General features: G+C 32.6%; 1 protein-coding gene and 1 long non-coding RNA gene across 3 annotated transcripts; both read right to left on the bottom strand.

Annotated features, from left to right (window-relative positions):
* Positions 1 to 5,296: 5,296 nt before the first annotated feature.
* On the bottom strand, positions 5,297 to 7,483 carry LOC110226139. Of its 2 annotated transcripts, XR_002330244.1 has the most exons (3): positions 7,368 to 7,483; positions 6,886 to 6,950; positions 5,297 to 6,689 (listed from the first exon to the last, which is right to left on the bottom strand). It is a non-coding gene; the product is annotated as an uncharacterized LOC110226139 (long non-coding RNA). The 2 variants fall into 2 exon arrangements; XR_002330243.1 differs by having other exon boundaries at positions 5,297 to 6,950.
* Positions 7,484 to 12,659: 5,176 nt separating this feature from the next.
* On the bottom strand, positions 12,660 to 14,338 carry LOC9306633 (protein C2-DOMAIN ABA-RELATED 1). The gene is made up of 3 exons (XM_002868492.2): positions 14,165 to 14,338; positions 13,287 to 13,382; positions 12,660 to 13,206 (listed from the first exon to the last, which is right to left on the bottom strand). Exons 1-3 carry the CDS (start codon positions 14,273 to 14,275, stop codon positions 12,907 to 12,909), a joined length of 507 nt encoding a protein of 168 aa, XP_002868538.1. The 5' UTR covers positions 14,276 to 14,338; the 3' UTR covers positions 12,660 to 12,906.
* Between the last annotated feature and the right edge of the window lie 608 nt (positions 14,339 to 14,946).

Genomic DNA, 14,946 nt, shown 5'->3' with positions numbered 1-14,946 from the left:
AAGTTCCACATTTAAATCTTTTTTTGCTCCTATTAAATTTAAAATCAAAGTTACTCATACCAAATAATTTGAAGAACATCACTCAACCCCACTAAAATACATTTACTACTTAATTAAAATAATATTGACCATAATTTATAGTTTGAATGGTTTTCTACTACTTCATAAAAAAAAAATATAACTTCCTAAATGCAGTTATTTTCTAAATATATCTAACACCTCTCATCATCCGATAAAAGTTTATTCTTTCATTTTCCTCCACCAATATCTCAAATTTTTAATACATGTATAATAATCTAACATGTAACTATACAAATATATATTGTTATTATATTAATTTATCCAAGGTTAATATTATTGTCTTAAGAAAAATTATTTAAAATGGTTTGGTAATCCTAAAATCACTAAAATAAAGCTATCAATATATTGTAACTTAAATTGCGTGGAATATGAAAAGGAGGGAAAATAGCTTGAAATTTTCTACAAATAGTTAACTATATATTTACTTTTCACTTAAATAATTTATTTGGATTTTAATCATTGGAATCTAACGTGTTTTACGTGAACAAACAAACAAAATGTTTAAATATCATACGTATAGCGTGACTACACATATGTATGCGTGTCTACATATTCATATTCAGTTAATTAATTCTAACAATTTTGTTTTTTGATATGAAAATCATCATATTCAATATTTTGTAGGAGTTTTTTTTCAGCAGTTTACAGTTAACTAGGGGAGGTCCCCGCGCCCGGCGCGGAGTTGTATGTTGATTAAAACCAGATTTAGTCATTTAGGGTTATAAGTTTTAGACAATTATTGATTTAATTTTGTCAAGAGTATAATTTTTATAACGACATTAATATAGAATTATGGTAAAACGCCATAACGTTTGATATATTATTGCGAGAAAATAGTGATTATTATCCTCTGAATATAGTAAAATGCAAAACGGAAAACTAAAATCATTAGAACCAGAAAGTATAAATTTAGTAGTCTTGGTTTGCTCATCAACAACCAAAGATAATCAAAAGATCAAAATTGGATGTGTGACATTTGTCCTTTCTTCTTGTTGGAAAAGATATCTCGCATCCTCGTTACATCATGACAAGAATGATTGAATAGAATCTGCGAACACTTGTATGAAGCAGTACCTCTTCGTGTACCTTAATTATCAAAGAAATATAGTTTCAATGTCTCAAACCCCAACAATACATGTTAAATAACAAAACCAAAACAAAATACTTTCACTCATTTCAGTTCTTGCAAATCTGAATATACATATGGTAATGTCATCAATACATTGCCTCCACTCAGCGAAAAATTTATTGACATAAAACCACGGTAGTCGATACCGGAGACGCTCACAACTACAAACAACAGAAATTTTGAAGGTACCAATAGTTCTTGACTTCGAATTTAATAATGTGACAATGACAATAATGTGACATCGACAATATTATGTTAACTTACAAAATCCTTCAATTTTTACAAGACATTGAAGTTTAAAGATTATGTTCATTTGGAAACTCCTTCCATTATCCTAAAGATATTGATGTCAAAACTCTTACGTTAATTTTGATATCATGCTCTTCCTCTCCAGACTATTTTAAATAATTGCCCACTCGTCAATGACTGGCTTCTTGGGAGCAAATTCAATCTGATGAGTGTTGTTTTTGTACTTTTGTAACAGAGTATGGGATCACCTCCTGCTCCTCTGTGAGATCTTTCGAGGTATGGAATTTGGTTTTCTCTAGGATTTATCCTCGACAAAGATTGTTTTGATTTTGGACTGAGATACTTCTTGGACCGACACTCTTCTACCCATGAGATACTTAAATAATTGTCAACTCGTCAAAGATTGGGTTCTTGGGAGCAAATTCAATCAAATGAGTGTTGTCTATGCACTTTTTCAGCGGAGTCTCGGGATCACCTCATGCTCCTCTGTGAGCTCTTCCTAGGTGTGGAATTTAGTTTTCGCTAGGCTTTATCCTCGACAAAGGTTGTTGTGCTCCTGGACTAAGCTACTTTCTTGGATCCGGCACTCTTTCTCTCTAGAGTCACTTAAATAATTGCCGACTCGTAAAAGACTGGCTTCTTGGGGACAAATTTAATCCGATGAGTGTTGTCTTTGTACTTTTGTAACGGAGTCCCGAGATCACCTCTTGCTCCTCTGTGAGCTCTTCCCAGGTGTGAAATTTAGTTTTCTATAGGTTTTTTCCTCGACAAAGGTTGTTTTGCTCTTGGCCTGAGCTACTTTCATGGACCGTCGAGAGTCACTTAAATAATCGCCCACTCATCAAAGACTGGCTTCTTGGGGCCAAGTGCTGTATTTTCACTTTTGCAACAGAGTCTCGGGATCACCTCGTGTTCTTCTGTGAGATTTTTCAAGGTGTGGAATTTGGTTTTCTCTAGGATTTATCCTCCACAAAGGTTGTTTTGCTCTTGGGTTGAGCTACTTTTTGGCACCTGACGCTCTTTTTCTGTTGAGACACTTAAATAAATCTCGCTCCAATCGTCCTCTTCAGTCGTTAAAGACTGGTTTCCTGGGGACAAATTCAATTCGAGGAGTGTTGTCTACGCACTTTTGCAACGGAGTCTCAGGATCACCTCATGCTCCTCTGTGAGCTCTTTCGAGGTGGGAAATTTGATTTTCTCTAGGCCTTATCCTTAACAAAGGTTGTTTTAATCTTGGGATGAGCTACTTTATTGGACCCAACGCTATTCCTCTCCTTACACTTTTAAATAATTGCCGACTCGTAAAAGACTGGCTTCTTGGAGATAAATTCAATCCGATGAGTGTTGTCTTTGTAGTTTTGCAACAGAGTCTCGAGATCACCTCTTGCTCCTCTGTGAGCTCTTCCCAGGTGTGTAATTTAGTTTTCTCTAGGCTTTGTCCTCGACAAAGGTTGTTTTGCTCTTGGCTTGAGCTACTTTCTTGAACCGTCGAGAGTCACTTAAATAATTTTCCACTCATCAAAGACTGGCTTCTTGGGGGCAAGTGTTGTATTTGCACTTTTGCAACGGAGTCTCGGGATCACCTCGTGTTCCTCTGTGAGCTTTTTCAAGGTGTGGAATTTGGTTTTCTCTAGGATTTATCCTCCACAAAGGTTTTTTTGCTCTTGGGTTGAGCTACTTTCTGGCACCTGACGCTCTTCTTCTATTGAGACACTTAAATAAATCTCCAATCATCCTCTCCAGTCGTTAAAGACTGGTTTCCTAGGGAAAAATTCAATTCGATGAGTGTTGTCTATGCACTTTTGCTACGGAGTCTCAAGATCACATCCTGCTCCTCTATGAGCTTTTCTGAGGTGGGAAATTTGATTTTCTCTAGGCCTTATCCTCAACAAAGGTTGTTATACTCTTGGGCTGAGCTACTTTATTGGACCCAACGCTCTTCCTCTCCTTACACTTTTAAAGAATTGCCCACTCATCAAAGACTGGCTTCTTGGGAACAAATTCAATCTGATGAGTGTTGTCTTTACACTTTTGCAACAGAGTCTCGGTATCACCTCATGCTCCTCTGTGAGCTCTTCCCAGGTGTGGAATTTAGTTTTCTCTAGGCTTTGTTCTCGACAAAAGTTGTTTTGCTCTTAGGCTGAGTTACTTTCTTTGTCCTAACGCTCTTCCTCTCCAGAGTCACTTAAATAATTGCCCACTCGTCAAAGACTGGCTTCTTAAGGACAAATTCAATCTGATGAGTGTCGTCTTTGCATTTTTGTAACGAAGTCTCATGATCACCGTCTGCTCCTTTGTGAGCTCTTTCCAGGTGTGGAATTTAGTTTTCTCTAGGATTTTTCCACAACAAAGGTTGTTTTGCTCTTGGATTGAGCTATTTTCTTGGACCTGACGCTCTTCCAGTCATGTGCCTTCTTTTCTTAGAAAAGTAGCATCTCAAGTGGTGGTTTATAAGTTCTGGCGACAGCGTAATAACATTCTCCATAACTCCTTGCGGCTTGCTGCTCAAATCATTTTCAAGATGGTGGAGTGGAGCTACGAGATGAACAAAGCTTATGCTTATTTGGATTCGTTATCTATTTCCAAATCTTTCTTTACTCTACTGTAGTCTTGTTTTTATCTCTTTTTTTGCCAAGGTTGCTTTTGTGTAATTATTTATCTTTTGTAAAGCCTCAAACTTCATTTTAGATCATATTTACATGTTTAGGAAAAAAATAATTCGGAAAAATGGAAACAAAAAAAATAGATAAGCTTAGTAACTAATAAAAATTTCTGTGATCCTTAGCAGAAAACAACTCTGCATTCCTGCAACTTTCAGCACACATATTTTTTAGCATCATTCGGGTGCCATTGCAAACAATAGTAGCCAAAACCATAAGAAACAATATCATAGAAACGTGATCGACTAATAAATATTCAGAAATTATATATACATGAAAAACAACAATATTCGAATACCTCGAGTGACTTCTATTCTAGTGAATCTCATGATAAATATGGTGATATTATCACATTGTTTACTCCGTTCTCTCAAAAATTTACAACAGTATCCACCATGTAGTCGACATTATAGACGTAAATTTATTATAAAATTAAGTTTTTAGCATACTACCCAAATTAAACTATAAGAAATCTAATTTTGATTAAATTAATAACTTACAATTCATCTTCTAATCCCACATAAACTTGATCCCACACTTTATTATTGGTTTTCCGTCTTCAATATTGCTAACACTCACGACCCAACCAATTAAATATAATTATTTAAATTAATAGATCAAACCATAACAATGCAAAGAATAAAATTTCCAAACAAAAGATATTATGGGACCAAGGAAATAAACATACTCAAAATTAAGTATCAATTTTCCTAAAAGATGCGAATGCGCAGTAATCAATCGCACCCAAGGAAGGTATATGTGAAACAAAGATTGATAAATTCCAATGAATTTTAAAATCATAAAAAGTATGACTAAGCAAACTGATAACATGAATCAAAATCTCTAAGTGTTATCCATCCAGGGCCTGCCCTGAGATTTGAAGGGCCAAATACTCAAAAAAAAGTTTTTGGTTATTTTGAAAGGTTTTAAAATTTAGGGCCAATTATAGTAAAATAAATAAAATTAGGTCCGTTTCATAAATAATTTTTGTTGAAGAATTTCAGAAACAAAATTTGGGTTACAGCAAAAGTTTCTTGTTGATGTCTATAGGGCCGGCCATGTATCTATCGTCCTTGGAAAAACCTGAATCCACGATGACGATAATACTCTCTATCAATTATAGTATATATGTCGTGACCCTAACAAACAAAATAAAATTGTTAAAGGTATAGCAATCTTTCAGCAAACAATTTATTTTATTAGAAAAACCAAAAATCTGTATAACCTCTGTATCAGTATAAGTTGGAACATATCGTCCAAGATCGAAGAACACTTAAACCTATTAAGTATCTATACTCAGATACTTTGATTTTACAAGGGAGCACTGAAGGGTGTAGATATGACACTCATGCTACGATAAAATCTTTCAAAGCATTTCTTGCTCATCTTCGGGGTTTTGTCCCATATTACGAGCCTAGCTAATCTAATCAAATATACATGATGAGAATATGTCTTTATCAAGTAAGTAGTGGATTGATTAGGGTTAAGTGGTATACCAAACCTCCTTAATTAAGACTCTTGGTCTCTTAGTCTCTGTTTCTATACCCTCTGTTTTACCTCTTTGTAAAGGAAGAATCTAGATTATTCCACTTCATGACGTATTAATTAAATTTTCCAACATGCTATTTTTACATTTCACTGAATCGTTTGCTTCGCGGAACAGTTTCCTTCAAACATTGAGAAAAAAAATCATCATTATTTGATGTTCTAAAACTGAACAACAGAGCAGATGCAGGTATATCATGGATATTGAGGCTTAGAGTTGATACAAAGTTGTTTCTGAAAGATTTACCTTGCTTTGATTTTAGTCTTTTCTCTCTGTCACATTTCCCCTTAGCATTGTCTGTTTTCTAGAAGTAGCAGACACAGTCAAAGGTGTCTGTTTCCTTTGAGCGTCAGAGCATAATCATTTCCCTACAAACCATGCGATACAATAATTAGCATTTTTCATCTATAGTATCATGTCTGATAATCAATACCTTAATGGGATTGCTTTCAATACATGTATGAGATATGTTTTTCCGCAATTTCTTGCTCCGTGGGCGACGACATTAGCATCTTTACCCTCAAAGACAGTAGAGATAAGAGGCTTTATCTCCTTTGATAGAATTAAACCTGTGATTCTGTTTTTTTTTTGTAGCAATAGTCCAATTTATATGAATCTTTCGAACTGCCACAACACAATAGTTAATATGGCTTGAAACGTTGCTAATCCACAACAGACTGTGAAAGATTTAACTCAAAACTCAAAAGTATATTCTACTTGGTGAGAACATTTTTGTAAAATTAGAAAATCGATAAATTAAAGATAAAAGATCAATTGAAACATCACCTGAATCTTCTTCATGCATCGTGGTTGCTTTCATTCATCCAAAACATACAATCGTTTAAAAAAACAAACACTATTAGAATTTATAGTAACGAAAATAATATGTATAGCCAAAAAACAAGAAGATGAGCATACCAAGGCTCCTCGGAGGCAACGATTGGTGTCTGAAAATTTTAGCAGCGTTGTGCCTCTTGTTGGTTGAAATTGGAACACCAGCTGGTGTATAAGGATCACACATAACCTGCATGTATCAATAATCAATAATTTCATGGATCTGATATAGTTCCAATTGAATTTGGTACACTAATCAGATAAAACAAACCATGAATTTGGTACACCAGCCTTTATTGAAGTTTAATATAATAATTGATGATTAAGCGTTACATAGATGGATAAAGACGTGACAATAAAAAAAGATAGATAAAAGCAAGCTTTACGTTTTTACACGCCTTGATTCAAGGCAAGACACCGAAACACCCCGTGAAACAAACCATGTTCATACCTAAATGAAAAATCCATAAAGAGATCATTATTTAAAAAAAGAGATAAAACTTCTGATCGCATCAATACAAAGAAATAATAATAATTGAGACTCCTGGTGAAAGATAATCAGAGAGAAGCAAGAGAAAAAGAAGAGTTTCCAACGATTATAGTCTATTGGGGTTGTTGAGATGCCGTAATTTGCATCATGATGGAACCAATAATCAAACTGATATCAAATTATGTAAATACAAAATCAAAGCTTCTTTTTTTTTAGTGAAGAATATGGTAAATACAAAATCAAAGCTTCTTTTTTTTTTTAGTGAAGAATATGAAATCTAAGCTGCTCGCAAAATATTATGGGAAAGCTTATAGATTTCTCAATACACCAAGCATAATTTAAATATTAAACATGAAAGTACTAAAGTGAAAAACTCACCATATGTTCGATTGAATCAACAATTTAATTGTCCTGGAATTGTTTAACGATGTTGCATCCGTAACCTATAACAATACATAAACACCATGAATTCATATGTGTAAAGCCAAATAAAATAAAACGCAAAAAAAAAAAAAAGCAAAAAAATGGGGTTAGTTATGATTTGAAAGTGAAACCTAGAGAAGGTATTTATATTAAACTGAAAGGCGGTGTAAGATCTAATTTTTTTAATTTTTGAAGATAATTACAACAACAAGAAATGAAGATTTATATATTGTGTTAGATCAAATCTTTATCAAAACAATTAATATTCCTAAAAACAATTAATAACTACTATGAATATTAATTATAAAAAAATATTCCTTATTTTATTTGTTAAAAAATGGAACAATAACATAATTTTTTTTAGATTTACAATTATATTTGACATTTATTTAGATACACCATCATTATCGGTATAAAATATAAAAGAAAGTTTCTTTTATTTTATCAGATTTGTGAATTTAAAGAATATATGATAGTTGTTTGGATATTATCGGCAATATCTATATATTTTAGAAAAGTAAATTTTACTTTTAAAAACAATTGGCTCGTGATTATCACAACATAAATTTACCATTAATATATCAAAAATATAATTAAACGATTAATTATGAGACACATCTTTTGTTGGAAAAAAAGAGAACCAAAAAGGAAAAAAAAACACGGAAAAGGAAGAGAAAATAAGAAGACACGACCAATCCTTTCTCCGACGTAATTGTATATGACTCACGACCATGATTAGATTGGTGGAGATTAATCATTGGATGTTCTTGGTCGAACGATAAACCGTCATAAAAAAGGTATGTAAACTACATTTGATCCAAATTTATTTATTTTTTTTCATTTTTTCGTGTTTAAGAATATTACTATTTTTTTAAATGTAAAATATATCGAATTTTTATATTTTAGGGTCAGTTAATTTTTTAATTTTAATTAATATTCGAATTAATTTAATAGAAGATATTTAAGTAATTACGCAAAATCAAGGGCTCAACAAGAGCCGAGAGTCCGACACAGCAAAAACACTTCTCAAATATTGTTATTATAGATAGATACTTAGGGTATGGAACTGTGTATAATGATTCCATATGCTACGGAAATCTGAAGTCGTGTAGCTTTTTTCACAGTTTACCAATAAGCACAAACAGTCCAATTTTTTTAGAGAACTAAATAATCAATGTTCGGATATATCTTGATGATTCGACGTAATCTTTTAATTTATTAATTAATTATTAAATATGAACACATATCTAACTCTTCGATATAGATTTATGAACCAGGCGCTGTAAGAAACGATCAACTACGAGATATTTGTTCAACAGAACTTAAAAAAAAATACAGAACATGATTTAAAGTAAAACAATGTCATTTGTCAATAAAAACGTAAAACAATACCATAATAATTTCAAACAAAAGTTACATAAAAAGTCTATTTATTATAGTCACCCCTCAGCCGTCGATCTCCGGCAGTTTTTCGAAATTGGTTTTGGTTTACGGTCATGCACTTTATCGGGTTGTTGTAGATACTGTACACCGACAGCACATAAACAGCGTCGAAAGACTTGTCTTCGAACTCGAATTTCTGATCTTCGTTGAGATCCTTGACGAAGAAGTAATCGAGTCTAGGGTTACGTGCAAGCTCTTGTGCGTTAAGACCATGCCCCACCACTTTCTCGTACTTGACTTCTTCTTGAAGATGGCTAACCCATGGATGTATTCGTTTGGTAGAGAATGGATCCATCGACGTGATCTGCGATCAAACAAAAGAAAAAAGCACCATCAGTAATCGGTATATGGATATAGCACAACGAACGATAATAAATAACAGAAATCTAAATTAATAATACGTCAAAAACATCAACAAGCAAAGAAAAAAGAAAAAGAAAAACGGGGGTTAGTTATGTCATAGAAGCGGACACAGGCAATGTATTTATACCGGATGGAGTTCGACTTAAACCTAGGGTTTTGCTCTGTCGGCGTAAGTAATAAAATCAGAGATAAGCAATGGAAAATCAATAATAATAAAAATAAATAAATTGGATAGTTAACTGTTTAGAATATTAGTTTAAGATATACTCAATAGAATAAAGGAATATTAACATTTAACGATCTCGTTATCATCGTATACAAACTCGATATTATCTCACATTAGTTAGTTTTTAAAAAGTAACAATACAAAACTGTCATATTTCTAGAATATATATATAATTTATAATTTATAATAATAACATATATAATTATTATGGTTACCATACGATATATTTATATGAGCTGTAGTTTAATAATAAATAGGATACAATATATTTATATGAGCTGTAGTTTAATAATAAATAGGATATAAACTTATTTTAATCTATTAGTAAGATTTAACGAATAATAATTAAAACCAACAATTAACTTATCGTATATGAATAATAATCTATGAGATGATCGTATCGTATTGCTAATAAACTCCCGAAACCCTAGCAACATACATTATCTTGGAAAATCTCTCTACAATGGGTTCGGAAGAAAATATCAGAAGATCAAAGTAAAATTATGGGCTAGCGAGATGGGAAAAAAAGGATATCAAGTCTGTACTCGACACTACGTTGACTTAAACTAAAGGTAGTATTCAAACCCACTAAATATGAATCTTTTGCCGTCGAAAGGTATTATCAAGCCAAGTAGATGGTCACGAAGCTAACATGAGATGGTGGTAACAGGATACAAAAATTAAGATCACAAACTGGTACGTAAACGATATGTAGAAATGTCTAGAGATTCATTTGATGTTAGGGTATCAGGTTCTTCAAGTAACCGGATGTTCTTGGTGGGATGATAAACCGACATAAAAAGGTACGTTAATTGCATTTGATCCATTTTTTTTTTTTTTGTATTATTTGGTGTTTATAAATATTGATAAAACCAATTAATAAGTTTGCATATTAATATATATTTATATATATATATATATCGAATATTTATATTTTTATTTTAGGGTAGATATGTATTTTAACCTTAACTAATTAATATTCGAATTTAATAAAGGGCATTTAAGTAATCACACAAAAGCAAGGGCTCAACAAGAGCTGTGAGTCCGACACATCAACAAAAACACTTCTCAAATATTGTTATTTATAGATATTTTTATTCTCATTAATGTTAAAAACAATTCTTTCAACTGTGTATGATTATTAGGATAGTAGAGAATTAATTGTGAGGCTTATTTGAATATATGGATTAAATTAAGATATCTAGACCTCTTTGCGATGAGAGATTTGTTTTTGTTCTTTTACCCAATGGCATTTCATGTAAAATTTAGAAACTTCATGTCTTCATGTCATTAAGTAAATAATGGTTCCCAGTTCATAGTATAGATGGTCAAAACAATGTAGTTTTAATAATATATACATAGTCTAATACATGTTAATTAAAAATCTACAGAGAGATACTTCGTTTGGTTGACTTGCATTTTTGGCAAATTGGGATGTTTTTTCCCGCCATCTGCTACATTATCATCATAGATATGTGATCTAATCTTATTACTAATAATGATCAATCTATAAGATCTAACTACATGTTATACATGCGATTATAATGAACGATTCCATAAACAACTCCACGACATTCAGCTCTCCCTGCATTAATCGGTTCTCATATTGACGATTTTACTTGGGTCATACCAACGAAGGATAATCTTTACCCATAAGACTCGAGACCACAACGACATGGATAGTCTAACCTCTAACACTTGAGACCACAACGGAAAACACTGTATGTAGCATCATTAATCTTCAAAGAAGTACATTCTCTGGGAATCGAACCCCACACCTAGTATAACATCCTGTCAAATGGTCAAAAGGGGTTCCACGACAAATTAGGATTAAACTTATAAAAAATAAAGACATAGATGTTTTTTTTTTGTGTAGAATACCCTATTCTAGTTGAGTTTCTTGTCTTGATAGCAAGATATGTATTTGATTTGGTATATTTACCTCCTGAAAGTCTAAAAACTTACAGTTATTTCTCGATCATCTACTAATGCAAAATATTGAGTCTTGGCTTTAGCTTCGGTAATATCATATGGTTCCACTATCACCTCCTGGATTTAAAGATTATCCTTCTTCAAATTTGGTTCTCTTCCTGAAAGTACATTTTTTCATATCGAAATCTTCCCCAGAAAAATCAAGCACATCGAAATTGACTACAATATTGTAAGGGAAAGTTGTAATCTAGTAATATATCATGGTTTTTATGGTTCTCAGCCATGATATTGTTTTTAGTCTTTTTTTTATTCCTAGAGTCCTTTTTGAGTCTTTTGCATGTGCAGATAATGGAGTGTTTTGAAGTGAAACCGAAGAAATTAAGCTGAAGGAACGAATCTGGAATTGGATGAAGGAGTGAGTGTCGATCGACACTCATTTGGTGTCGCTGGACACCTTAATTGACGTCAGCCCAGAGAAGTCTCGACAACTTAAAGAGTTTTGAAGAATTACAGAAAAACCTAGAAAACTTCCCTAATTTCAACCAAGTCTCTGAACGTTTTTAAGCACTTATAAATAGATTTTTGGGCCATTGTTTAGACTCTTTTTACTTTGCAACTTTTTTGAAATTTTGATAGCTTAAACCTTTTGGGAGAGAATTGGAGAGAGCTTGGATTCATAATTCAAAACTCTGTAGAGAGAAGATCTTTCTTAACTCTAATCTTTATTTGATTTCTTTTATTCTTTCTATTCATAAAATGCTTTATGTTTCTATGATCATGTCTGAGTAGTCTGCTTGTTAGGATTAAGAATTCTCAATAGGGATTTAGATGAATTGTTAGATCTAATAAACTGTTAGGATAAATCCATAGAGTTCTTCACTTATATATGATTGTTCTTAATACGTGTTATAGAGTAGCTAACTAGAATCTGATCTTAGGGTTAATTAGCAGAAGAGTGTAATTTTCCCTAAACTATCTTAGGTGAGAAAAAATCTTTATTCTCAAAGAGGTTGGGTTTAGGTATTTTTGTGAACATATTGAACCCGATTTTAATGCTTGTTTAGAAGTAGAATTCACAACGAGAGTTGGGATCCTAGATTTTAGACATAGTTAACCAAAATAAACATGAGTTCATTTATAAACATTGTAAATGAAATTTGTTATGAAATAATGAAAAATAAATCATTTCACAAATTCTTTTTCTTCTTCATCAAGCTTTTCTCCTCTGTTTTCTATCTATCTTCTCAACATTCCCTAATAGTTCACAAAGAAGAGGCGAGAGATCATTGAATCTACACAATTCACGAAATAGGATATTTATGTAGAGATCCAAGTGTTACACTTCCTCCTCATGGACTTGCACACTTTTTGGAATCAACCAAGAGAAACAAAAAAAAGAAAACTAAAAGAGTTTATGACACAAGCCAGTTTGAGATTATTTCATTGACCAGTTTTAAACTGCACCGTAGTTCTAGTTTCTAACCATATGCACAGGGGACTAAGGATTGGACTGGATCAATATGATTTGACCTAAATACCCCTTGCACCGGGGACATCGATCCACTCGAGTTGTAGCTCAACCTCTCCACATTCCACGTGCTGGAGTCTAAGGAACATATTCTGGACAATCTTGCCTTGGTTCAATACAATGTGGCTCTCTTCAGACAAACAATTTTTTCTGCTTGGCTCTATCTTCCTTATTATGGTCCCACTAGGAAGTCCTGGTCCGAGCTGATGGCAGAATTTAATAGCTTCAAGAAATGGACCAATGTGAAACTCGGCTTCTCCCATCTTGTCATCCGCGGAGAACAAGTCATAGTCGTAAACCGTCTGCATCATAATTCCATCGCTTATCATTCTGTTTCAACAATCATGCTAAAATATAATGTAACTATGTAAGGATCACTTACAAGTTTAATCGGTAGATTCGGATCAGTCACGGAAAGTGTCAAGTCGTCGTTCCACTCGGGGTTTACACTATGTTTCACCACACGTGTTTTCAGCTTCTGCATCACATAAGTAAAAAACACATCACAAACAAAAGATTAGGGACTAAATCATAGTAAAGAATCAAGAACTATCAAATAAGCCAAAAGACACATCACAAACAAAAGAATCAAGATTCAAGAACTAGCCAATGCTTAAGGTAACTCAAAAGGCGACAACACAAGCAATCATTTCGTGGTGGAACCAGGAGGGATTGATCATTGAAGTTGACAAAAAGAAGAAAAATTGATGGCTTAGACTAAATCATCACTTTGAACAAAAAAAAGACTAAATCATCACATGTACAAGGACCCGCTAATATGGAAAAAAAAAATAAAGAAGCAAAAGTCTTCTTCTCCATTTACATTTATGCAAAATTTTCAATTATACAACTCAACTCTATTCAGAGAAGATATTAACTGGTTATTAATTTGGATTAGGTTAAGACAGGTATAGCTAGTACTATTCAGACATATACCAAATCAAAAGTCAAAGACTTCATATTATCTTATAAAATTAGGTATAACTAACTATTGATAACCAAATCTTGATTAAATTCAACAACTTAAATCTAAGTTCTTGATGATTATGTTTGAGATCTAACATAAAGAGTCAATGATCCACTGTCAAATCACAAAAGAACTAGCAAATGCTTTTATTACCCACCAACAGTTCAATAAACGGATCAGATTCTACTAGATGCATCACCAGATTTAGTCAAAGATGCAAAATTACTTAGAAAACAGAGAATTGGCCAAAATGGTAGAGAATAAATTATGGGATTTGAGGATGTTTTAGTTACCTGTTTACCGGAGTGAACAACGACGTAAGGATCACTGCTAGAGATATCTCTAATGGCAAGATTCACACCTCTCTTCACATGAATTCTCAGAAGACCCAATAGATTCTCCATAGCTTTTTTTGTTTTTCTTGTCAAGTTGGTAACGAAACTGTGACTTGGAATTTAGAAAGCTGATGAGGTTTTGGTCTTATTTTATATACTCGGAATTAATTTGGGAAAGTTATCTTTTATTTTTCCAAGGAAAATTATATTGTTTATTAATGTACGTCGAGCCACCTCTTGTCTTGTCTTTTTTGGTGGACTATTTAAGACAAGGTAAGAAGGTGCGTATAAACTAGTTGCTCCTTTCATAACCTTAATACAATTTTTGTTTTTCTCAACAATTTTATATTAAAAAAAAATCTAAAATTAATACAAATTTTGGATTTATTCCCATTTTTCAATTTTTTTGAACTATTATCCACTTGTGTTTTTCGTTTTGGTTATTTAAATATTTGTAATATTCGTCTTTTCTATTTTTTAGTTTTCAATTTTAATTTCGAGAATTACAGTTTTCGGGAAAATCCTATAAAAAATAGTTAGAGAATTCAGAATTTTAGATATATGAGATAGGAGTTAGAGTCGGTAAATTATATTCCTCTGATTTGGAATTTTAAAAATCATTTTAAATTATTATCAGTTAATTAAATAACAAAAGAGATACGAGTTGGACGACTTTAGATATAGTTTAATTAAATTGATTTGATGATGGGGTTAGTCAATGGTTAATGGGTATTTTACCT

This window comes from Arabidopsis lyrata (genome assembly GCF_000004255.2).
Source record: "Arabidopsis lyrata subsp. lyrata unplaced genomic scaffold ARALYscaffold_7, whole genome shotgun sequence".
NCBI classification, from domain to species: Eukaryota; Viridiplantae; Streptophyta; class Magnoliopsida; order Brassicales; family Brassicaceae; genus Arabidopsis; species Arabidopsis lyrata.
The sequence above is the reverse complement of the archived record's forward strand: the minus strand, read 5'-3'. Positions and strand labels throughout refer to the sequence as shown.